Source organism: Mastacembelus armatus, chromosome 14 (genome assembly GCF_900324485.2).
Source record: "Mastacembelus armatus chromosome 14, fMasArm1.2, whole genome shotgun sequence".
Lineage (NCBI taxonomy): Eukaryota > Metazoa > Chordata > Actinopteri > Synbranchiformes > Mastacembelidae > Mastacembelus > Mastacembelus armatus.
This window is the reverse complement of record NC_046646.1, coordinates 14,057,072-14,084,534: the sequence shown is the minus strand read 5'-3', so window position 1 is coordinate 14,084,534 and position 27,463 is coordinate 14,057,072. Positions and strand designations below refer to the sequence as shown.

The following is a 27,463-nucleotide window of genomic DNA, read 5'->3' as shown; positions in this document are numbered from 1 at the left end:
ACAAACCACATTAGCCATCGTATCTAAACTACTTAAAGGGGAAATCAAAAACTGAGCAGAGAGCAAATCTAGGTTATATCTGCATGGAAATGCAAAACAAAACATGAAGGAAGACAAGCCAGAATTAATGTGCAAAATAATCTTCTCATCACCAGTTTTTTATCTTGTTCTTTGCCTCTATGGCCTTATCTGAACAATGAAGATGATGAGAATGATGGCAAAATCTGTGAAAAGAAGAACCTGAATATTCAGATAAGAAGAACAAAAATTAGAGAGGAAACAGCCTTCAAACCTGAGCCTGAAATAACAACACTGTTCTGTCTCGTTTGGTCCCTTTGCTGCAAGATGCTTTCTAGTGCTACAACAACAAGAATTGCTTTCTTAAATAAAACCCATCCCACAGAAGAATAAACAAAGACAACCACGGTCCTTAAAACATCTCCACTGAGGAAAATAATGATTCTTGGATATTTTACCAATCCTCTTCATACAAACTACTTTAAAAAGGCAGTTTCATGTGTGCCCATTTTATCTAAGTTTTCCCTGCATGCTACCAAATTTACCATGTGATTTGCCTACTCTCTTTAAAATGTAAAAGAAAGAACAAATAAATGTGAGAGTTCATGACTTGCTGCAGAGCTGTGAGGCTGGACTGCTAAACAGCCATTAAAGAGCATGGGAGGGCGTAGCGAATGGCCATAACAAATTTGTCCTAGTTTGCTGGGAGGCATCAATTTTGAGGAGTGTGCTCAAAATTATTCTAATTTATATCAGCCTAACGCAACAACCTTCCAGCAGTGGAAACCTCCACTCTGGAGCGCACTCCTCTCCCAAGAAGAACAAAGAAATTGAGATGAAAGAAAAAAAAAAGGTTTCACACGTGGTGGTATGAGGTGTAGGGGATTCACTGAATGGGGGGAGGATGTAGGTGGTCAGGGGGAACAGTCAGTCCTGCTGCATACAGTCTGGGAAGCCATCAGGCTCTTCTTGTAGATAACACTGACCACAGAATTATGACAGTATTACAGTTGCTTGACATCACCCCAGCACTGTTAGAGAGATACAGCAACAGCAGCAAGTGGATACCGTGTCACTCACTTTGAACCCACTATAACCCCCCACACTACATACATTTACACAGGGAATGGTTCCCACTGAAAAAAGGCACATACTATACTGTATAGAGAAAGACTGATATTTTAATATTCAAAAATATGTCTAGGACATATACTAGAATAATACTGCCCTGTGTTGAATGAATGGCAATAGTAATAATGTTTAGTGATATGCATTAACTAAATCATATCTTTCTTTTTTTGAGGGGCTAGTCCCCCATGTGTATTACTGTATCTTTCCCACTATTCATTGACCATTACTCCTACTATGCTGGATAGGCATATGATAAATGTTGACAAGGTGCGGTTATATAGAACAGCATGGCTCTGCCTTTAACAGGCTAACACGAGTGCACCCTTATGACCGCTGTGTTTCACTCCTCCCTCTCAACTCTGTTTTGACTGCCAACCGTTCAGTGTTTACACTGAACACAAGGGTAGAACCCCACATGGCATCACCAAAGGACCAAAAATAACATCATAAAAATCCCCCAAAACATTGTTCTTTCTGGAGCAATAGAAAAATAAAAGCAGGACTTCAGCTCTCCTCTTCAAAAAGCCCACAATTAGTTGATCTTCCAATAACTGTATCCAACTGTATGAAAACCTAAAGAGTCTTTCTCTCTGGACAGCAGTAAAGAGTGTACTTCTTGATCTTTGTGTACAGGATTTGATGTTCAGCTTTGTAAAGAACACTTACTCAAGGCAGAGAGTACATCATTAAAATCAGAAGTGAGTTGTGGTGGGAAGATGCAACGTCTCCACACCACTGCCTCCTTTGAAAGTGTAGCCTACTGGGCAGTACAATCCTTCACGCTGAGTAGAGCTGTATCTATTACTACAGATTGGCTTGGCAAATCTCTTGGCAGGCATCATAAAGAAGCAGAAAGGAGGAGGTAGGGAGACCTAGTAATAATACCTCACCAAATTCTGTCAGTGACTACATGAAAGAGGGAGGGACAGGTAAACTGAGGCTGCCTGCAGTGGAAAATATGGCTTATCTTAGCCTTGTCCTGTAAACCCCTAAAGGATTTGAAGATAATCACATACAGTAGGGATACAGTATGTGTGGTGGAGGGAGGCTGCTTTGTGCAGGTAAAAAATGATCTAATGGGAAAGGAAGGGGGACAGAAATTTGATGCTGACTGGGAAATATGATAACCTCTTGGGGCAGATGCCTCACTACCTGCCTATCAAACTACACATATTCCCCTGGTCTGGTTTTCCGCAGTATTGCATCTCTCTCACTGAATGTCATCCAATCCAAAACAAAATCTACCATTAAATACAACACAACAGAGTGAGCGTATTCTGTTGCTTATCTACATTTATTTTTGGAATAAAGCTATCTGATTTTATTCCTTAAGTCCGGAGTCTGCAGCAATACACTTCTTGATAATCAGCCTCTCACAAAACATGGGGTCATTTGATCCACTCTTCATGCAGAACTGCTGTTAATCAGATACATTTGTGGGTTGTAGACACTAATTTTCCTGTTTTAAAAGGTTAATCTTTTGACTTATCAGCCCATGGACGGTTTCTCCAGATGGGCTTTCTGAAAAACTTCACAAAAGCTTTCATCCTTCGGTATCTACCCTGCTACTCTTCCATGAATACCATTTTTCATTTTGTGTTTCCAATAATGGAGTCATGACCACAGAATGAAGCCAAGCGAAGAAACTTCTGCTGACGCTCGTATGTTTTTCTACATTTTCTTGTGACTTTCTGGATGAGTTGCTCTGGGGTTGATTCTGGTGAGAGTGACACGCGAGAGAATTTTCAATGCTGTCCCAATTGTATTAAGATCATCTGTTTCCTCCGATTATATCAGAGCAATGCACACATTTCTTTAAACTATTAGCCCACAACGTTTTGAGTGTGGCTGAATCTCAATCTGCTCAGAAAGTCACGTTAAATTAAGCCTCTGATCAGATAGACTTTAATTGGTTTTAATTGCTCCTTCCTTTCTTCAGAATTATTGGGTATTAGTCAAATCTACTGTGAATCAGGTTTGATTGTTAAAGTGAAGGCACGAGCTAAAAAAAAAAATCTATAATAATGACATATTTCTTACTAAGACACAATAACATGTCATTTCATTTATACTGGGGCAACCCTGGAAATATTATGCAGCCATGAAGGACAGAAAAGTGCTCACTTTCATGTTTTCTAGGTTGCTATTGCACAATCATCAAAGAAATTGCAAGGCAAGAAAGACCCTTTATGTTGGAGTCACAAAATATAATTAATATGTTCTCATAGGAGCATGATTTATTCCTTATATTGTCATTACGTCTGTTTCATAATATGCAAAAGACTTTCAAACAAATACACCATAGACTAAACTATAGTACAGACTGCAAAAACACCAGCAAATAAAAGTCATCAGAATATTATACACCTGTCCAGAGTGCAGATTAAAACAAAGAAATACTTCTGGAAAGAGAATAAACACATTTGCTTATCAAAAGTTTTAAAAGTTTCATCTGGTGCACAGGAAAATAAATGTATACAAATAAAACAGCCTGTGCAGTCACATGAAAAACACACTTTTTTATACCTGATGACTCCTTGACCAATGAAATGAGGAGCTCTAAGCTTGTGTCAATTTTTCTCTCTGACTCCCTCCGTAAACTAACACTCTGCAGGGGGATCTAGCAATGCTCAAATATGCATTGGAAAAAGTGGAAAAGAACAGAAAATCCTTAGGTCTGTCTGTGTTTATCCAGCTGTCAGACAAACAAACTTTGGATCTAATAATTTCAGAAAGCTTGAGACCTTTAGGGACTTATCAATAAGATACATAGAAAACCTTATTACCAAATTAAATAATAATTCGAAGTAGCTGATACAATGAAAAGAATCAGAAATGCATTTTGCATGCCCCTCCATTCACTGATTGATGCAAACACACGGAATATAGGGTCCTGGGGATCTATACATCTAGATTTATTTATTTATTGATGGGGGCATATATTTGGTTAATGGGAACAAAGTGCTAATTGTACATTCTTCTTCCACACTATAACTTTCCAGATGCCTTAATACACATGAATCTGCCTGGGATCGTTGCTAGCGTTAAAAAAATATTTCTGTGGCTCTGAACAATGTTTGTCTATGCAACATATTTGCTTAATAGGCCCAGTGGCAGGTGCAGCAGAGCAGCAGAGTTGAAGATCTTTTAATGAATATGAGCTAAAAAAAAAAAAAAAATCTCCACTGGTCATTGTAACAGTGCACAAATCTCTGTGCCCTGATCAGAATGTGATAGATGTGCTGATTAAAGTCTCTCCGGGCTTTACTTAACAAATGTGCATAATAATTAACATTTCTGTGTTATAATAATAATTAACATCAAAGTGTTAATATGCAGAGATTGTATGTGTAAATGCCTAATTACTTTACAGCTGAATACTTGACTCATGATCTTTGTAGGCTTGGGTTGATTGAGACAGCATGTCTAAATAAACTGGTTGTACATTATTGTTGGTCTCAAAACACATAAAAAAACTCAGTGACTCATTGTGGATACAAATGGGTTCTCGGAAGATATGAGTCTAAAATAGGAATCTTTCAAGCATATAAAGTAGGATTACCTTAACAAAATGTTATACAGCTTGCTTATTCAAGGTTAGAAAAGGGCTGAGATTTTTTTTAGTAGTAGCCAAGCACTGGAATAAACCTGCATAAATATCTGCTTTTGCCTGGCACAGAAAGCTGACACATGCAACTTCCTTTAAGGATTCAAAAACTAACCTGAGCCCCAAACAGTCCATTTCATTACAGTCTTGGCACATACAGTATATCCCATGTTAGTGATTTGTGCCAGAGGTGTTTAAGAGGAGATACACACACAATAAAGTTCACAAAGGTAAACGTTTGACCTCAAATAACATGTTCACTATGGAGAAAGACAGAAAGAAAGGATGGATGACAGCAGTAGTGGTGGTGCATTCCAATATGGCCTAATGGACAGGCTCCGTTTTTTTTGGCATTGTGAAAGTGGAAGCACTCTGAGGGAGGCAAGACTCTCCTGACCTCTTCCTCTTTTATCACAGATGAGTGCTGATAAACAGTGCTTCTCCATGTCACCCGATGTGTCCTGACAAGACGGCCCGTGGCAGAGGCATTGATTCCCAAGTCATATGATCTCAACATGCGCACGCTCCGCGGCGAGAGTTGCTGACATTTCCCATCAAAGCATCAGGAAAAGACGAGCCAGCACTGACAGTGACAATGAGACGTGGGACACAGAGCAGAGAGAGATCGCAGAGCTGGCAAGAAGCAGAGGCTGAGGTCATGAAGTTGCTGTGTTCCCTACAAGGCACAAGCAACCGTGTAGCTGCTGGGGATGAAGCCACTTCTGCTGAATATGGGTCACTCTCTTTAGCTTCCAATGTGCTTTGTCCCATCAAGCCAAGGGCATTTGAATACTGCATGGCTTACCCAGGGCTCTGTAGTGTTACACTTCTTCTAAGAGCATTGCACCGTACAGATAGACGAGGCTAAGTGGTCATATGTTCACGTGTATCCTACAATAAGAGTAATTCATCATCGTCTACTGTCAACCCATACTCTATGTATATACGCTCCTCAGAAAGCCTTGAGTTGGGATTTCTTTGGCCAGTTACAGTTTTCCTCCAGCTGACCCAGCAAGGCTGTGAGCCAATGAGAAATCCTTTGTCAGTACATGAGGAGGCACTGACTTATCACACAGTGTAGCGTACATCTGGAGACAGAAGTGAATAAATACATCCAGAGAACCGATGCTCAGTAATGAAAAATGAGACATCATAAGCACACTGGGATAACTTAGTGGTATTTACGGAGACTTTGTTTAGTTACCCTTGAAGCTGTGACAAAAAGATGTGCAGAATAACAAGTCAAGACCTTGGTTTAGGAGATTTACTGAGATTTGACTGATTTCTTTTTAATATTACAGGGCAATGTTTCTATTTAAGAACATAATACGGAATTGCAATGGTATAAACATCTCTTGACCGTCCCAAATGTTAATGAAAAGAGCCAAATATTTACATTTAATGCTGTTTGGTGCTGGACGTGTAACTTACAGAGAGGTTATTTAAGCTTAAAGGATAAACATAGACAATGATTTTCAACCATTTAACCACAAAAATCATGGTGTATTTTAAGTAGCATCCTGTGAGATCCTTGGTACTTTACCAGCCATTATACCTTGCCACTAAGATCTGTGTTATTTTTTTTAGTACTGCAATTCTCAGAGATCATTTAATGTATTCAGTGTTGTGACATTTGCTCTACTGTTGAAATCACAACTCTGCTTTCTTTTAAACAAAAATACACTATGAAAATTAACACTTTTGGTGCAAAACAATACTTTTCCTGTACAAAATAATGATCAGAATGGTGGATTGATAAGGTCACTGTTGTGGTTGTAATACCAATCTGTAATGGTGATGTGAGAATATTGTAGATCATTAAAGACAAGCTTTTTAAATTACATTTAAAGTGCAAAGGAAACTCATCCAGAAAAGCAATATCAGTCTGTACCATGATGAGCAGAGTGTGGTAGATAACATTAAATCAGCCATGCATATTTTTATTGTATCGCCATGGTAACTAAATTTGACACACAACTATTCCCCATCCTAATGCATGACATGTAGTTGTGCAGCCACACACAGTACACATTTCTGACAGTGCCACTGTGGCCACGGGAAAATGAGAGCAGATTCCACAAGTGACTGGGCTCTGCCCTATGTCTGCCTGGCATGTCATCATTCGCAATAACAAGTCAAAGGTCTTCTAGTCTGGATGACTGAAAAGGAAGGAAATTGGGAGGAATGATGGAGGCATAGAGGAAGAGCAGGCCCTCTGATTCATCTTTAAAGACGCTTCTTATTGCATGTTTAATCATCTTCCTCAATGCGTAGAGACGACTCGACAGTTGGCTTCCAGACGTACTGAATGCACAGCCTATTGAGTCAAGTCACTCAGGAGGCTCAAACTGGGCTTTCTTCTCTTGGCGTCAACCCTTTTTTTAACTCTCCTGTTTTATCACTCCTCATTTCCATTCCTGCGAGGGGCTCAGAGAGGCAGCCTGCCTAAGAACTGCAGTGGTTTATGGATGCTAACATGGTCAGCTAAATGTTTCAAGAGGCAGGGGATATGACAAAGCCTTCCCCTTGTACTACAAAGCCTTGCTGTAAAACTTTGTTACACCATGTCTTGACGTCCCATAGCCACGCTTTTCTCCGATTTAATGAAACTATTTTGTAATCTAGATTGTAGATGAAGGCACACATCACTAAAAGGAAGAACACTGTCAGGCAGTGACTCGATGTTATGGAAGACATTGTGATCATGTATTGTGAGAACACAGTATTATGACTGGCACTAGATCATACATTTCACAGAGAGGGACTCTTAAGGAGTATAAATGTTACTCAGATGCTGTGAAGACAAATGCTTGAGATTCCTGGGGTGGCTGGGATTTTCATAATGAATGGTTAGCACTCTAGTGTGGCTACAAGAAGAAGGACTGTAAGAATATCTGTAAAAACACACAAACATACATTAATGTCAGATGTATGTGGGGATACGTTCATTCCATGAAATGCTATGAGTGGGTTACACATACACCTTCCTTTACATACTAAAGCATAAATAGGCAAAAGTTCACCTTTCCTAAAACAATTTGTTAATAAGAATTATACTGTAACTTTCTTTCAACTGAATTTTGTAGATAATTTTGTAGGGTAACATTGGGAAAGTTTCACCACTATTAGTGAAATGTAACTAATTTAGAAGTGTAATAAAATTATAATGCAAAAGTCCAAAGTTGCACTTAGTTGCTTTTTGATTACACATTTTGTAATTGCTCTGGGGGAGCTCTTGTAATTTCCCAAAGGATATAACAATAAAATGTTTTATGAAGTTTCATTAGATGTAACTCAAATCCTTCTGGTGGATAGCTATGTAATACAAAAACAGCTTCACTGGTCAAATGTATGTTTTCTGCTGTGGCCAGAGATACAGACATAACATTAAACCTTATCGAGGTTTATTTAAAATTTAATATTTGTATTCACAAAAAAACCTGTCCAGGGTGTACCCCTGCCTTTCACCCAAAAAGAGCTGGGATAGGCCCCAGCAGATCCCTGTGACCCTGGTTAGGATTAAGCGGGTATACAAAATGGATGGATGGATGGTTTTCACAAAAACACCAACAAGTGGTTACGAGGTTATTATCAAGATTTTATCACCAGGCTATGAAGAAAAATTTGATTTAATTTAAAGTTATTCAAAATTGAAACTGGAAAGGCTTGTTATTGCCAGCATAAAGAAATACGACAAATACTACTGTTGTACTATGTGAGGTACAGGAAGTTGTTTTATTTTGTTATTTTATTGTTTTGCCAGTCATCTGTCCAATTTCCAACACACCCAGTACCAACACATATTTACACTATGTTCTTGGTTTGGTTATGGGTCAAAACTCGTAAAGGTCGTACTGTAGGAGGAATCACGATTAATTAACCATTTATGAAATTATACTGGCTTCTGTCAGAGGTTAATGAGTTATTGCAGCTTAATTAATATTCTGCAGCTCTCAACATTGAAGTCATTAAACAGATACTGTTAAGATTTCAACAATCATATTAACGACGTGTTTCATCATCGTTCCTCAGTTATTCTGTAAGGGTTCCTCACTTTTCTATTATTCTTGCTGCCTTCACGCCTGTGAGCAGGAGAAAAACTTACTTTCCTCAAGCTTTGTCAAGTGCAAATAATCATTTATTCTCTAACCCTGAATACTGTGTTGACACCCGAGACGAGAAAAAAAGTGCAGAGACCAGAGAGCCGAGCCTTATGTTTCTTCAGCTCTGTTTCGACAGACAGAGGTTGAGTCTCAGAAATGTAACATTAAGCAATATGTCAAAATCTCCTTTAAGCTCCTTTAAGCTCTTTTCATAACGTCTTTCTTGATTTTGTTATTATGCTTACATTTTGCTAGAGGTATGTATCATTGCCACCCATCCTGGCAAATACCTAAAGTAGTAGTATAAAATGTATCAAATACAATGGCAGTGTGAAAGGGACTTCATAAACTAAACCTGTACTGGGCATAGCTTCATATAGTTCAATATCAACTAGGCTGAATCACATAAAACTAAACGGAACATGGTTCTGACTGTTCCTAGATGTGCAATATGAACCCAGATAAAGTTCTATTATTAGTTTGATGGCTTTCTGCCATTTATATGCTAATAAAATGAGGACATTTAGAATGTACTGGCAATTTGAGGACAAATTACATGTATTTAAATTCAATCATTCCTTTTATTCCATCTCTAAGAAGTCAATGTAATATTTAAGTGTTCATTGAATGCTCTTCCATAGTTAATAATGGATAATGGAAGATGTTTCTGTAGAATCACACATTACAAAAAAGACTGCATTGATTTAGCAGAGTTTCTACAGTTGAAATATGAATTACATGCCCTTAAACATCATTCAGTTTTTCATTACCAGATGTTAGATAATGAGCACAAGCTATTATTATTTGGACGGAGAAATATTCAGTAGATTGCTGTAGGTATTACTACATAAATATTTGCAACATGTGTTGAAAACTGTACTACTTATACTATAATACTTTTACCACCATTGTTCCCACAGTTTGTTCCTTACTGTCATATAAGTGCATGAGCTTAAAACACCACCGTATTTCAGTACATGATCCACAACCATTACCTGGTCAGGCAACACAGGTCCTGCACTTTAAACACAAACCGCTTTGAGCAGCAGTTTGCTGAAAATTATTCATATGATCCTGTGCTTAGAAAAGAAATCTCTCAGTGTTATGCCACCACTTCAAAAAGGTGAACCAGACAGCGTTGCTAGACTTTAACCCTGTCTTCCCTCTTTATCTTACCTGACTTTAATTATTGCTGGCACATTACTTAGCTCAGTGAAGGAGAAATTAATGAGAAGGATGAAATATGTGATTACATGCTCATTTGGCTCCTTAGACCTAAAATGAACATAAATGGCATTGCAACTCAGAGCTTGAAGACCCAAAAAAGAAAATTTTGCATGGACTGGGATTATATAACAGTGGGCACAATTACATGCACACCGTGATCTTCTATAATAAAATGCTGCAATTAGTTTTGATATTATAGGAAAACCTTTATCTAATTATGTTGGTGTGAATGAGGCTGATTATTAAGACTGTTATCGAGACATTCAGTACAATGATAATAGTTCTGTTAATGAAGGGCTATTTGGAGATGTAAAACCAGTATTTTAGAAAAGCCTGTCCACTCTGGGCTTCACAAGGTGCAGCATTCACACTGCATAGCTTTGTTTACATGTAGTCTCACTGCCTTAAGCATAAACCTTGCACAAATTGGAGGCAACTATGTGTGAGCATAATTATAAGGAGAGATATAAGGGATGGGCTTTGACAGGAGAGAAATTACAAATGTTGGCTGAGGGATACAGGGAAGCAGAGTAATAATCTATTCATCAATAATTCTTGTGTATATGACTGCATGAAAACAGGGAAAATGCAGAATGAGCTCTGCTGTGCATGTCAACAGCTTGATCAGATTTTTTACAAAGGGTAAATATGTGAATAGAAACACATTAAATGTGAAATTCAGGATGGGAACAGAATGAATTGGGTAACAGCACACAGAGTATGTGTTCAGTGTACATGTTTAAGGAGACTTACTTGAGGCTGAACTGTTCGACAGTGGAGTTGGGCATCAAGTAGAGGAAGATTTTGAGGGTCTCTCCAGGTTTCAGGGGCTTCTCAGGCAGCCTAAGGAACATGTTCTTGTCTAACTGCTTGTCTACCAGCAGCTGCTCTTGACTGGCCTGGTACAGGCTGATGCTCCCAATGCGCAGCAGAGGGTGCTGTGACGGAGGCTCTCCCCTGGAAAGACCACCAGCCCTATGAGCTGAACCTTGAGTGCACTCCCCCTCCAAATTAGGCTCATGGAGTGTGTAGTATAGCTCAGCCTGCAGGGTCTCACTGATTAGCCCATCCATGATCCCATCACCGGAGCCTTTCCTCCGACCCAGTGGGGCCACGTTGGTGTTAAACCAAGACGGAGGCAGCTCCAGCTGGGCCAAGCACTGTGCTAGGTTGCCTTTCATGCGGCAGGAGGTTTTAATTTCACGGACATCCCGGAAGGCATGCAGACGGACACAGGGCAGCTTGTCCTGAGCCTTGAAGTCATCCCAGTCACGTCCAGCTATGTAGAAAAACACCTGGACTGTGGGGTTGTTGGAGAAGACTCGGGCCTGGACAATGAAAGCCCGCACCTTCCAGTTGACTGTCAGCTGGCCAGGAATATCCAGTGGACTAGCTGGCTGGAGCAACTCCTTTGATAGGGCCTGGTCCCGGGCAAAAGGCCCAAAGCTTATGTTGATGGCAGGGAGGTCTTTCGTCTGGAAAACCACAAAACTCTCAGAGCGCTGCAGTGGGTGTCCAGTGCTGGGACTACTGCTGCTCCTGCTGTTGCTGCCAACTGTTTGTCCTGTGATCTGAGCCTCCCGCAAAAAGAAAGCCAGTTGTGCATTGGACATTTTAAAGTTGGCAGGAAGGTACAGATTGGGTGGTGAAGGACTGGTTGTCATTGCTGAGGAACTGAGGAGGGCATCTGAGCTGGTTGGTGAGATTTTACCTGCAAGAGCTGTGAAGACAGAAAGAAGAAGATGAAGTTTAAACTTTTAAATAACGTACCTCTTCTGTTTTTTTTTTTTTTTATTGCTAAGTTAAACAGTAATTTTAAAAGAGCTATAGTGTGATAGAGACAAAGAGATGTAAAAAGGATTGGTCACTAAAACAAAAACAATGAATATGTTGTAAACAGAATATGCTTGACTCAGCCAACCATACAGAGAAGAGGAGAAAAGGTCAACACACATTAATCAAATGATAACTTGCCAATACATGTCAAGCATCCAGAGCACACTCTATCCAATGAAACATGTTGCTGGCATTAACAAGGTGCACAATCAGTGATCTTTATCTGGGGAGTAATGACACATTCAATCAGTTTGGCTTTTCACCAATTTGAAGTCATCAAACTCTTTTACAGCACTGACAGATAGAAAGTTATCTTCAGGCCCTCACGAAGGACCTAAAGGTAAGTAAATTATAGATAAAGTCAAAGTCTTTGGTTTATATTTTGAATATTGCAGTAAATACATTGTTATCCAACATGCTGCACTGCACTTGTTGAGAAATTCAAGTCAACATAAGCTTAACACCTAAGTTGCTCTAGTGAAATCAAAGTAGGGCAAAGTCATTGTAGAACAAACAGATAAAAATGTGACATACTTATCAAAATCAGCCAGAGCTGAGCACAAAAACACAGTTGCCTGTCCCCATGGTCCAAATCATAGATTAAAAGTCCCATATTCCAAATCGTTTTATCATTGAAAAGTCATCCTTTAAATGTAAAAATAAAATCAAGAGGATCTATTTGAATTCCCCAAAAGGAAAACCTCTTCAATACGCTGCGTTACTCAGTGGGCACTCCACAAAACTTTGTCTTCTTTTTCAGATTCTTTTTAGAAAATCTTTGCCATGTGTTGCAAAAAAACAAAAAAGAAAAACAAAGAAAAAAGAAAGAAAGAAAGAAAACAGCAATACACTCCCACACTTCTTCACTTGCTCATGTTCTTGTTGGGTACAAAGGTTCCACTGAGCTTCTTGAACTTGTGCTTGTCTAATTCCCTGTGGCTTAGGTCTTGGTTTAAGAGTGATTCAGCCCCACGCAGCAGCTCTTTTACTCAATGTATGGCTTCAGGACAGACTCTGACAGACAGGCAGAGCCTCCTCCCGGTTGGTGGGCTGTACAGACAAAGCCTTTGACACCGCCCCATCTTGCCACACCTAGCCTCTAGTCTATAATCACTATTTTAGCTCCCGGTCTGAGCTGAGACACACAGCCCTCAAAGGACTCAATTTACACCACACACACCGGCACACACACAGAGGTGAAAGAAATAACACTCTCCAGCTCGAATCATCCTCTCCTTCTGGACATGTTCAGGCAGACTCTTGTGTGTGTCTGTGTGTGTGTGTGTGTGTGCACATGCAAGTGTGAGTATAAGCATTGGGTGTGTGTGTGTGAGGTTGAGGTGGGGGATGGATTTTTTTTTGGCTTGAATGCCTCCAGGCAGAGAGAGAGAGAGTTAGAGGTAGAGAGAGAGGGAGGGATTAGGTAAAGATTATTGATGAATTAGCCCAGTACTCCCTTCCTTCTCCTCCTCCCCTTCCTCCTTCACCCCCCACCCCCCAACCCCTTTTTCGTCTGCTTAGCCCCATGAGAAATCCATGAGAATGAGGGGATACCGGCTGTAGGGGGGAGGGGTATCTGTACTGCTCAATGCTTCACTCACATGTGCCTGGAATTCCCATAATAAAGGAGAGCGGGATCCATGGATATGTGTGCACTTGTGTGTGTGGGCCTCAAGAACTGAATGGCAAACAGTGGGGGTAACAAAAGCTGAGGAAACATTCCGCACGTACAAATGAGCAGTCGTAGCCAAAGAGAAAGCTGGAGGAACTATAATGATGAGAGAAGCTACTTAGAGGCTGTCTAGTCTTTATCGACCTGAAGCTCTCCACCCCACAGGAATGTGTGCGTGTTGGTGTGTTTGGAAAGAGGAGCTGCTCTTGGCTTGATCAAAATTAAAAGCGACAAATATGCACAGCAATCCACAAAGTTCCTTAAGGGCTCCTCTACCAGATTTCAATATCCTGAATTCTCCTAGGTCCAAACGCAAAGACACCATTGAAATCTTCCACCATTACTGTATATTATACCAGTCACATGACAGTGTTACAAAATTGTGAGACGAGTAATCTTAGCCTCAGGGAAAGAGAATATGTGCCTCACATATAAGGTTATATGCCTGCTATGCTTGTCAGTGTTAATATCAAAAGAGCCCTGTTTTATCTTTCCATCATTAAAACTCTATATGATTTTATTGCTGTGTTTAAAAAGTAAGTCGATATTAGAACAACATTACCTACCACTTTGCTCCATCTATCTCGCTATGTCTTAAGGCAGCAGTAGCCTAGAGCTCTGAGAAACCTTGAATTCCCAGACCTGCTGGGACTTTTAAAAGTGAATTTGTAACGTTCTCCCCTGCCTTCCAAACTACCGGCAAGGTAGCCTTGAGCAAGGCACTTAAAGGAATGTGTCTCCATGTGTTCCACAAGCACCTGCTGCTGGCCAAACAGCCCAAAACAAAATGGTTTCCAGCTTGCTACTGTTAATGGTAATTTGGTTTTTAAAGCAGTTTGCTTCTGAATCAACACTGTTGACTGCTCCTCTCTCCTGCATATGTTCATTTAAAGACAAGGAGGCTGTAGGGCCACATCAAAGCCGTTGAATTAACTCAGATAGTTCTACAGCAGGAGCAGAACGCGAAGAAGAAATTTGGCAAAGTGAAGCAGTGAATCTAGGATACTGGTAAAATATGCACAAATGATTCAAATTAAAAGGCAGAAGAGCTCTCTCCTGAGGTCTGACTGATGGCAACTTGTTTAATTTATATAATTTCAGTACAACTAGCTTGGCACAATATGATCTCAGGATTTGTAAGATTAAGTGATTACATTACAGATAGATTTTAGCATGTACATATGTGTTGCATAACATTGCAAAAGTCCATAAATAATGTATGCTGTAACATCTTGTAGAAGATATTGTTGGAACAAGGTACAATGCAAAAAAAAAAAAGAGCCTATTTTGCCAAAAGCACAATGGTTTGTTGCCTCTGGCTAACCGCTAGGGACTGTACACTAACAATGATTGTGATGCTTTCATGTTATGCCTGACAGTGGCTAGTGCCCAGGAGTCCCCTAATCCCTCTTGAATGCAATGAAACAGTATAATGACAATGTATGCGTTGAATATCATAGAACAAAACAAGCCCTTGCCCCTTGCTCCCAACCTAGAAGCCTGATAGAGTCATTTGAGAAGGTGATTACAGCCTATGATACATCAGGGTGCTCTTGTCTCATTTCAGTCTAACATCATCACTAGGTAGGTGGGTTTGAAGGGAAGCATGGACACAGATGGGCTTCCAGTGTGAAACCCTATCGCCTTATTCTTCCACTTGATGTCCTATTAGACCTCAGGCCAAATTGAATTGAATTCTCTTCCTGTTGTGCTCCCATTACGTGAAACATCTGCTCTGTGTATATGTGCGTGTCATGGGGGAATGAATGGATGTCTCGTCTAAGCCCAATTTCTATTCATCAGATTACTTTGTCTGATGTCAATTAATGAAACTACTGGGCCACTATGAGGCTCAAGAAATGCTGTTCTACTTCTATTATTATTCCAGTGGCTGCCTGCAAAGACAACCTAATGATTCCAACTATAATACTGCAGATTTGATAATCATGCCTTTATTGAAGTTTCATGTGTTAGAACTAGATTGACTTTAAAACACATCCAAAACAAACTTTTTAACAAGCTAATGCATGACAGAATTTGTTTGACAATTCTTTTCTTGTCCTGTACTAAAATCATTTAAAATCCTCACTGCAAAATCACTGGGTGAGAACTGAACTCTTGGCCCAACTACTGTGGTGACAAAAATCTTAGGATGAAAATTTTTGGAAAAAGTCTGGTTTCCCAGGTAAATAATTACCTGGGATGATGTGTTTTATAATGGTACAACCAGATACACTCTCAAATAATATCTTTTTCATCCCAAATGCGTATGCTGCATATTCTAGGCATTCAAATTCGGAATGATCTGAAAGTAGCTGTTGTTCAATCACTTCAAAAACATTCAGCACAATAAAATATGAACAGCTTTGTTCCATAGTTCCATAGTTAGATAAAACACTTAGCAGCATGCCTTACTGCCCATACAAAAGCTGTCAAACATAAAAGCTGATGCCAAGTCAAGGAGAAATATATAGAGACGATGTTATGAGAAGGGCAGACATTTGATCCTGGTAAAGAGAAGTGCATAAACGTCTCTTCAAGTAAAAGGTCAGGAAAAATTGTTGAGAGGATTTAGAGAGGGATGGAGCATCCTTATAGCATTACTAATGTTCCAGCGCCAAGGGTTTCCCTATCGATCTTTATCTTAGCCTTCTTTCTCTCTCTTCTTTTACTTTGCTTTCAGTATACAGCGATTACATTTGGAATGGAGAAATAACACCTCAGTTTGAATCACTCAAGAAAATACATAGCAGTGCCCTACAGTGTGAGAACACACTTAACCACTGTTATTGCACTTTTTGTCAACTTTTAATTTTAGAATTCTTTGTTCATTTTCCAATTTTGCTGAGACTTGTATGCTCATAAAAACCCATGATCTAAAATGGTTCACATTATCATTCAATTAGCTATGAATGCAACACAAAGTGCAGATGAAAAGATATGTTAGCCGGAGGATAAAGACTGTATTAGCACTTGAAACGCTGGTGGAGTTAGTCTCGTTACCTTTCCAATTGGACTGCGGCTGGATTATGCCGAACATGCTCAAACCCTGTGCGGCTTTGTATTTCATCAGTTTTCATCTAAGTGCATAGTTCAAGTTCAGGTCTCATTGGGGAAGTTTTTCCAGCCCATGTGTTTTCAGGAAATCAAATCCTGAGTAAAGCAGCAGTCATTCTACAAATTATTTGTGATATATATATCACTACATTATATGACCTCAGAGGCATGCACACACGTCTAACACATTTCCATCTGATTAAATATATCCAAGATGTGAATGAGCATGTCAGAAATCACATGATGTGAAACTGACATCCCAGTGAAGCAGAAACACAGATATGAAACCTAATTAAATCTAAGGTCCACGGCTGCAGTGTGTGCGCTATCTGGCTCCACAGTGGTCACATCATGAAATGGCCATGAGTAGCGTTCACAAGACGCAGTGTAAAAACTGAAGAAGTGTTTTCATCAGATGCTTTTCTCATTTATCACATTTATGAACAATACATCAACCAGAACATGGAATCATATATCTAAATTTGATTGATGTGATAAGACAAATAAACAAGGCTAATGATCTGCCAAAGTCAGAGCAGTAACAGGCAGCCTATCATTCATCTATTTCAGCCAGGAATTAGATTCAGAGGACATTGATCTTTATTTGACACATGGAGACTGTGCATGGTGGTGACCCCACATATTAACGTGAAGAAATTGCTAAAAACCTTTTAGCAATTGTTAAACAATTGTTCCAGTTCGCGTGAGGATGAACATCCTGTCCTCCTTTAGAGAAAACAGTGAAACTGTAATTCAGTCTTTCTGTATCTACTGTTGATGCTCATCTCTGATTCTATATCAAAAATATGGTAAAGAGCAAAATCCTTCTCTTCCATCCATTATGATAATTGTTATGACTTGTGATATGGTAAATTCAATTTTATTCAACATAACACTGAAAGTAGTGTGTCTTAGAAACCTCATGTAGATTTGTCATTAATCATTAGTCTGATTACTCTTATTTGGACATTCAACATTCTTTGGAAATTTCGTAGTAATAAACCTGATGTTTTTTTTTTTTTTTTTTGAAAAAAAATCCTTGGATATTTCAACCTTTTTTATATTGTATTTTTATATTTTTTCTATTTCTTTTGCAAACATGCTTGCTTGAAATTGGATTGATTGAACAAAAGGAAGTAAATGATGAATGACTAGTGACTAAAGAGGCCAACTTCCTCTGCAAAAGTGCAGTCACTGGGGAGGGTGGGGGCAGGGGGGGGGGGGCAGGGAGATAGGAGACTGAAATCTGCTCTCAGTTTTCAATCAATCACTTCCTGTGGACAACAATTGTCTGCTGCAAGGATGTAATTTACTGAATCGACAGGGTCTCAATTAGTGAAGAAAGAGTTTTCTCTTTTCTGTTGAACTTTGTATTTGAGGCTAAGAACAGTGTATTTCCACATTGATAGCACAGCTTTAATGAGGCATGATGTGACTATGAAAAAGGAAAAATAACCACTGTGAAACAAGCTGTGTGACACCATCAGTGGGAAATAAAACATTTCATCATTGATCCTCTACATGCTAAGGCTACACAAAACAAAAACAAAAACAAAACAAAACAAAAAAAACGATATTTAGATATATCAGTATTTTTTCAAAAAAATACAATATTGACATTTCAGACCCTAATATCAATACACTCTTGCAGTGCCCCAGTTTCATATCATATTGTATCATAGCGTACTGTATCACACTATATCGAGGTATGTATCGTCCTGAACAATACCCAGCCCTCCAAACGCATCCATAAAATTCATCCATAATTTACAGTATATTACCAGTCGCCTTGATCTAGTCCAGCAGACTGGATCAGTCCTGAGCCAGAACATAACATGGTGATCTTCTGATTAAAGATCTGCTAAGAATCTATCATTTAGTTATGTTAAAAGACACATGGCAAGGTAAAACATGGTACGTTTTGCTTTAAGAACTCCTTAGAGATGTAAACATTATTATCACTCACTATCTCAGTTTCTTCCTGATGTTTTTCTTGATCATGAAAGCTAGCGTGAGTGATTCAAGGCTAAAGCCACCGTCAGTTGATGAAGCACAAACATGCAAACATTGAACCTTCAGACTAATAATGATTACTTTTTCACTAAACGTAGCCTTGAACAGTAATAAAGAATGGCATTTTGATATAAATGAACATCAATTTATCTGCTCAGTTTTATCATGAAAGCTTCTACAATCTTTTATGCATAAGCCCAGCAATTTAAATCTCGTCATCAAATAAACTATAATCTTAATGGAACGAACCAATGCTGTTGCAAGTATTAGCCTCTAACGTACAAATCATGTATACCTATATTTTTGCTTCGTATTTTCAAATAAACACACTACAGGTTAGGATATTTTGGATCTTAACACCTTTTTGAGCTGCATAATTAAACTCATATACATAAAGCATACATAATAATAATCATTGTTACATTACCAATCTGACTACAGACTACATTGAAAAGTCCACACTGTGTGACCCCATGTTAATTATTTAATTTTGCCAAAAATGATAGTGGACATAATTTTTACTATGGTCGATAACACAATTTCAAGCCAGCTAAAGTTGGTAATAAATGTTAACACTGACCAGAAATGAATGCAGCAATGCATTAGGAGAAAAATAAATTTTGAAGAGGACAACAAAGGCCTGTAACGATGATCACACAGTCCAAATGACCTATGAAGGTGCAGATGTTTACTACGTGTAGTGAAGTGTGTTCCTTCACTCACTGTGCTGTCTTATGTTTCTCCACTGCCAAATGGAGCCTTGTAGGCACAGCAGCTGCATGCATTAGCAGTGTATTGATGAAAAGATGCAAATGCCTAGTGGCAGCATGATCTGTGGCTCAATACGATCTGAGGCTGACGCAACCTATAGGGCTCTAGACAACAGAGTTTCCCATAGGGTATACTCTGTGTGAGGTAAACTGAGCCTCATGTTATTATACAGCAGCCAGTTGCAAAATGATTTCCTACACTAAAGAATTGTACAGAAGAATTTACTGTATTATTTTAGCCAGTAAACTTTAAATTCTTTCGCTAGCTCTTAAGTTTTGATTTAGTTTAGTTTATTAATCAAGATTTTTGTAACTGAATGCATGAATCTGTGTTTGCATACTGCATACTGTCTGCAAGTTCCTTCCTATACATCAAATTTCTGTCAGATAAGTATACTGTCTGTGTAATTAAACCATTTATAGCTAATTAATTTCTTTACTGTCGCTTTTTCATTAGTTTTACTGTTTCGTTGCTTGTTCTAGATTCAATTTTTATCCCTAAACTTCATTTTATTGCCCTGCTAAATCCCATTACTTTTGCTGATGCAACTACCTAATTTCCCCATGGCGATCAATAAAGCTTCTTCTTATCTTTTTTTTTTTTTATGGAGCATTATAGTCATTTTAATCTAAAATGATGACATCTTCTTAAATGAACAGGCCAAACATCTAAAATAAGCCACACAAATAAGCCAAATAAGCCAAAAATAAATAAATAAAAGGACTCCTAACTGATTTGAATAAAAGAAAATATATCATGTTACGCCCATAAAAATGAGAGCGCGTACTGCATTACACTCAATTTACTTCCATTTTGGACCAGCATTTTGACAAAGCTGTCAATTGCTTTGCCCTGAGCAGTGGAAGGACAATGCTGATGCATGCAATTCACAGGTACACGATAGCTCTAACATTATTTGGCATATCATTCATAGACTGAAGCTAACCTAATGTGGTCGGATGCTCATTTTAAAAAGTCTCAGGTTTGTGACTCTAATTTCACTGTATTCGGGGCAGTCGTGGCCTAATGGATAGGGAGTTGGACTTGGACTTATAACCTGAAAATTGCAGGTTTGAGTCTCAGGTCCAGCAGGAACTGTTGGTGGGACGGAGTGAATAGCCAGCACCCTGTCCACCTTCAATACCACGACTGAGGTTAGACCCTTGACCCCCAACCGGGTGCCGCAGCAATGGCTGCCCACTACTCCGGGTGTGTGTTCACTGCTGTGTGTGCGCACCTTTTGGTGGTAATGGAATTTCCCCATTGTGGGACTAATAAGGGTAACTTAACGTATTCACTGGCAAAGGCTGCTTCCTGACTTTTACTGTAATCACTGGGAGTCTAATTAATGCTACATTATGCTCTTTTGGGAAAATAAAGCTCTGCTGAACATTGTCAGAGAATAAAACACTGGATAAAGATACTTTTTATGCAAATTCTCTGTATGTTCTCAGCCTTCTTGTGTTGGACACCCCCATGTATTGGCACAAATAAATTATTATTAAATAATAAGGCTGCTACTATCAAATGTTATTAACAAATCCCATGAACAGAGTTCATGCAACCAGTTCTGGGAAGTACCCCAGTATCCAAGACCAAAGGGCCTTTTTTTTCTGCGCAGGCTGCAAACAATTCATCACAATTGCCTGATACCATTAAGCATTGTTGTTTCGACATAAAATCAGAAAAGACTGCTTGTGTTTCATCTAAATAGATTCAACAAGAAACTTTAAACAGCTTAAGTCTCACTAAGCAGAAAGTTGGTTGTGATTTTAACATCCCTCTACATCATGGTAACAATACCAATAATCAGCTACAATTATTTTCCAGGTTGTTAAACTAATTTGATGAAGGACAACTCTTTTGTCTCACACAGCCATCTACTCATCAAACAAGACTGTTTAAAAAAGGTATGAGAGATGACTGATCTACGCGTGGCCTCGACGCTTTCAAATCCGTTTCTCAGGAAAAGCTTTGATTCACGTTCTTTGTTAATCACACAATGGTGATGAGTCTTCTAAGCTTGGTTCTTAGTTGAGCTGCAAATTATAATTTTTGTGAGTGTATAACTACAGTATATATCAAAAAGTGAGAAAAAAAAACTTATTACTACACAAAGATTTCAGACTAAATGTGTTTAGTATTTCAGTTTTGACAGATTCAAACATTCAGTGAGTAATTATGTTGTTAGTGTTTTCAAATAGGATGTGTTTTCTAGTACAGGCTTCTCATCTGAGAAATCTGTACAATGATGAGATCACACAACACTTACTTTTCAATATAAATAAACTATAATTTATGGGTGATCAGCTAAACCTTCCAAAGCATTTCCTATTATGTCATCATTTCTTTTCCAATGGCAAAATGAAAATGAGGCCTCATTTTGGCTCCTGGGGAATAGCAGCAATAAGGAAATAAGATTGGTTTGTAGACATATGTGTTATTTTCCATCGGGTTGTAGACAGCATGAAGGTGGATATTTCCCCTCTGCTTTTGATTTCCCTGCCTCTGATTACATCTCTTTGCCGGCAGAGATGCTCTTCATCCCCTCACTGATGTGCATTTCATTTAGTAATGGTGTTGACCTTTGTTGTTCAGGAAAGCTATTAGTGAGCCTAAATGATTTTAGGTCGGTCCGCCCATAAACCTTAGAGCCACCTGGTGTGACCACAATCATCTTCCTCTTGTTAACCACAAAAACGTTGATGGTCTGTCTCCTTTGCTCGAGGCAGCTTGACAGTAGTTACAGAGGGAGGGTGGACATGAAACGGAAACATCCAGTTTGGCTTTACCTATACCTGGTGAGTCTTCTGATTTCTTTAGTTACATTCTATAGTGTCGCCTTTGGAAAAGACTTGTCCATTAATACAATGTTGCTTGCATATGTTTTCTATGATACTGAATTTAGAAATTTACCAACATTTCACACTGAAGGTACCAATAAATGTTTACCAACAAGGTCTTTTATTTGTTTTCCCACATTATCAGCTCCTGCAGTGCAATCTCAACTCATAGTCCCACAGAACTAAAGCATAATTAAATTTTAAAGGCTGTTTACAGCATCTGCAACACTTGTATGAGGTTAGAGAAAGATTGTGGTTGTGGATTATTCATTAAAGAGTCAAAAGTGACTTGAAGCACATGACACATTATGTTTACTTTGTGAATATTTACCCAAAACTACAAGGGTTTTACTGCCTTCAGTACACCTAATCACACGCTGTCCTCAGTACAGTCCTATACTTTGTATGCCTATCATCCATCCTCATCACTTCCCTGTGTTGGGGGAAATTGTTGCCATGATTAGCAGACCTTAGTTCCGCTTTTAAATTCATACACCTAACATAATCAAGGGTTATGTTTTTTTGGCTCTCACTGTGCATAAAGCACTGTTCACACTACACAGCCCCTCCTTTACAGACTACTGTCAATGCGTTGATGATACAGCTACTTTTTTGTTCTCTAACATCTGTTTTATTTTTCTTCAGAGGAAGGGCGGCACTTTAGGACAATGCAAATGCAGGAGACACTGACATTTCAACAGATGATGAGATATTAAATCAGCAATACAAAAAGGATGAGTAGCCACAAGTTCAGGTTTATATAACATTGGGCCATGTTGTCATCACTGCCTCTGAGCTTTGTTGTCTTTTGCAGCTCCATATAGGCCTGAACTGAGCCCCACTTTCTGTTTATGAGGAGACCAGTGACATTTATAAAAAGGGAAAAAGATCTTTTCTATCTTTCAACAATTCTAAAATCTGAATGATCACATACTTAATAAACTCATATCTTTCTACAAAAAAGCTTAGACCGACACCTCAGTAGCCTCTCTCATGACATCAGGGTAAAATATTCTCATATGACATCATACACCTTTGATGTCGAGAGGCCCTGGTTAAAACAATATTCCCATTTCCCCTCAGGGGACCCACATCACATTTTGGTTTCACAGCTAATCCACTGCTTGTGGCGCCTTTGGTCTATTGTGGTGGAGGTCTATTGTACGGCAGCTCTTCATAGTGTCATGGCAGCTCTTCATAGTGTCATGGCAGCCTTTCTGTGTGGAATGCCTCTGAACCCTTGGAAAAGAGAAACAATATCTTTGTTTCAGATTTCCTTCATATCACTGTCACACAAACACACAGCTTTTAGTCGTTTTGTTCCCATGGTGACGGGTTACACAGGGAGCTGCCACATCATCCTAACGGCAAGCTAAAAAGGGGGTGTGAGGACAAGAACTTGCCCATAAAAAAAGTAGGGGATCCAAATTCCTAAATACAAGTGTTTTTTTTTCTCCAGTGGCATATAAAGAGAAAGAAAATGTGTTAACTCAAATGTTTAGTCAGTATGTTAGGGCCCTGAAACGGCAGCAATCAAACAAACCCGTCATGTGTCTCAATAAAACACTGAGAAAAGTGCAGTGTATTTAAAACCTTCTTTACATGCAAGGGAAAATCGGACATGCCTTTAGGACATGGCTAACATTTCTAAAATTAAACGCTCTCATAAGTATGGCACTCAGTGTAAAACATAATAAAAAATTCTTAAATGAGACTAGGTGACCAGTCTTTATTCAGCATGTTTTTCCATCACAGCATCTGCATCTGTGCAGCATCATTGCTGTGAAATGTTGGGTGACAACTTCTGCAAGTCACCAAATTTGATGAAAATGTCCTCTACTTTTTGGTATTTAAATCCCCTGCATGACCTAACTCTCTAAACATATGCTTTACTTTGGAAATAGCTGCAAGTGTCAAATTTCTGCCACTGAACTTGACCATTAAGCTGTCAGAGAGCTTGACATTACTGACGATCATAATGCCCTAACCATACAATCACTTCCTGGGGTTATTTACACAGGACATTTCCTCCCCCAATGCAATATTGCCAACCTTTTGGCAAATTGACATTTGCACACAACAGCTCACTAGTAATTGCTCTGTGAGATTAATTCCTATCAAGGTATTACTTCCAAAAAAGTACCTATCCTACCCTAAACCAAATCAAACTATTTTGTTTTTGTCTGGAAACTAAATCAAACCATAACCATTCCATAACTCTAACTTGTTATATTGAAACCATGAAGGGGAAGGTTTGTTACACCTTTTGCTGTAGGGGTGCTATTTCAGGAAACGATGCCATGGCTCATATTAGACGGTTGTGTAGGTTGGAGGACTTGTTGAACTATGTAATGTATGGCAGATCAAGATGACCCGAGGTTTCTAACCAAGTTGTGTGTGACTAAGACACTGAAGCATGCAGATTTTATTTTTACAGCACTATGACTTTAATTTAAATGGAGCCATGTACTGCAATGTCTCACTTCTGTTTAAAGGCTTAAAGGGACATTCACTGAAGACAAAGCTGATTTATTATGTGCATAATATCACACACACTCCAAATCTATAAGCAGTTTTGAATTCATTTGTTGTGATGTGCTGAATGAGCCCTACAAAGATTTAATCTGGAGGCCATTTATTCCTTGCAGTGTTAAATATACTTCAGATGATGAAAACAAACATTAGCATAGCCTGAAACTCCAGAGAAGAAAAATGATGTGGAAATATAAGTTTGGGACTTTTAGGATTGTTTTTCTTACCTGTATCAGAGTAAACATTTTTCTTAAAATAAAAATAGTGCACTTTAGTATCGATTGTTATTGATTTCCAGCATTACTCAATAATAGTACGATGCCACTGGATAAATTCATGAGATTAAAATGCATTAATAGAAGACAAACCATAAATAAAGAGGTGAAAGGGTGATTTCTAAAATAATGTGCACAAAGATAAAGACGACAATAATCATTTAGGACAAATGAAATACCAGATTCATTACCTTAATTCACATATTCCATGACCTAATGTGTTTCCCATTAGTTGAACTGAAAAGTAAGGAGTTTTGTAATAATGTGTGGGTGGGAAATTAATTTATTTACAGAGAATTAAGCTCCAATCAACAAGGTGCAGTGAAAGTGTGCAGCCTGTGCTTAGAGTGTAAGAGTAGGGCATAATGATAATTTTATTGTGGCTACATGTTTAATGTCTAGTTTTATTATGAGGGTGATGTGAAGAGAATGCAATAGAAGGAGGAACATATCTGGGAAACCTTTAGTACAGTGAAAAAATCTTATTATTGACTCTAAGGCTGAGGAAAAATTGGACCTTTATGTATGTACTATTCTGTAAAAAGGACCATAAATACCATTGTTTCCAGAATAGAGGCATAAAAGATGAATTTGTACTCTGCAATAAGCAGCAAACAGAAACAAACTTCAGACAAGTGGCTTTTGCATAGTTAGGCACAAGTCTAATGAGAAGTGTTTTTTCTAGAATTATATACGTGATGCAACATTTTTTTAAAGAGACACTAAAGCTTGCTGATCCAACACTAATCTAATATTTAGAATTTTATGATTTCTGCAGCAAGACCTTGGAAGTAACATAATGGGTTTTTTTTTTGAAAATATGGCCAAGAAGGAAAGCCAGCTTAAAAACAGGTGGGATTTGAAAAACAAAGTCTATGTACAAATGTAGTTCCTCCACAGTCATTTGAAACTAGTTTATTTCTCTTATCCTTAGATTAAAGTTAAAAGAAAAAAAGTTGTAGCCATACTGTTGGGTTAGATAAAGCATTTTTGCATACTGTATACATCTTTTATGTCTTTCTCTGCTCTTCAGTCCCTTTACACTTTTAAAGTGTGCAACAAAGTCGCCTAGCAGATGAAAATTGGCATAAAGTAGGGGATTTTTTTTCAAACTTTGGAATTGAGCAATCACACAATGGCATTCAAACTGCCAGACGGACTAATATTTGTGCAAGCAGAACATAAAATGTAGATGAATACACTGAAAAGTCGAAATCAAAAGTTTTGGCTTTACTTGCTTTGTTTTCTTGTGTTGATTTTTGCACAAACAGTATTATTCATGAAAAAGAATCATGTGAATACTGTTATGTACATGTACATGCATTCAATTCATGTAGTTAAAACTAATACAAAGCAGACATTTCAGGCACTTGAGATGCCATCAGGTGTCTGATTGATCCCAGGTTCATTGTGAAGGACACCTAGCCCATTAAGGACCTACTAAAGTTGATGAATGACTACTTTTAGAGGGATGAAGAACCAGGAGTCCTGCAGCAGATGGTCTGACCCCCCACAGAGCCCTGGTCTCAGCAGTGTGAACTCAGTCTTATGCAAATGTGTTAGGAATAAACTACACATTTACACTATATTTGCATATTATTAACACAACTGTCTAATAATACGATTGTATTCACTGACCACTGATGGAAAGATCGCACAGGGTGGTATGGGAGGATGACACTTTGGATATGGGGTTTTCCAATCCCTTTGTGATTCCGAGTCTATTGTTTCCTAACTTCAAATGGGGCATATAAAAGGAACCATTTCCTGATTGTTCTTCAGTGATTTGGCAGACAAAAGGAATCTAGTGGTGAGTTTAAATATTCACGAAATCTCGGCATCCAGAGACATATGTTTTATTGATTGAGAACAATAGAGTCTCAGGTATTTGACTTTAAAAGCATTCGGAAGTGAATGGAGCTTCACGCACCGAAGAGCTGTAGCGAATACAGGAAAAGTAACGGAGTCCTCCCTCCTGAGCCATTTTCTTGATACGCTACAAAGGCTAAGGTTAACTCTCTGCTCGAGAGGCTAATGGAATGCAGTGGAGCTTTCCACTTAGAAGCATGTATGGGGTAGCACCGACTGTCTGGGGAGACATTATGGCATTGGGTTTGAAAAATGAATAGGAAGGTAAGGAGACTGTTTGTTTAGGGATCAAACAGCCGAGACAAAAGAATGGGCGGATGACAAAGAGCCTTGCCAACATGGATGCTGGTTAAGTGGATGTCATGAATGTCAGATTCAGAAATGTTCTCTAATGGACCTTACAAGGAAAGAAGTCTACGCTTTTGTTTTCAGACCATTAAATAGGGCAGAGGCCTACCTGAGTGGCTTCACATGAGACTGCAAAGACACTAATGGTTAGGCTACTTTGC

General features: G+C 38.7%; 1 protein-coding gene across 2 annotated transcripts in view; it reads right to left on the bottom strand.

Annotated features, from left to right (window-relative positions):
* The window catches only part of tmem132e (transmembrane protein 132E), a 279,565-nt gene that overhangs the window by 75,701 nt on the left and 176,401 nt on the right, over positions 1-27,463 (bottom strand). The window contains exons 1-2 of one of the 2 annotated variants that reach the window (XM_026327514.1): positions 12,457-12,832; positions 10,840-11,806 (exon numbers count right to left, since the gene is read on the bottom strand). In XM_026327514.1, the coding sequence (XP_026183299.1) occupies positions 10,840-11,806; positions 12,457-12,535 (1,046 nt within the window). In that variant the 5' untranslated portion in view covers positions 12,536-12,832. Of the gene's footprint in view, positions 1-10,839; positions 11,807-12,456; positions 12,833-27,463 lie in introns of those variants that run through there. The other variant, XM_026327515.1, reaches the window with a different exon arrangement.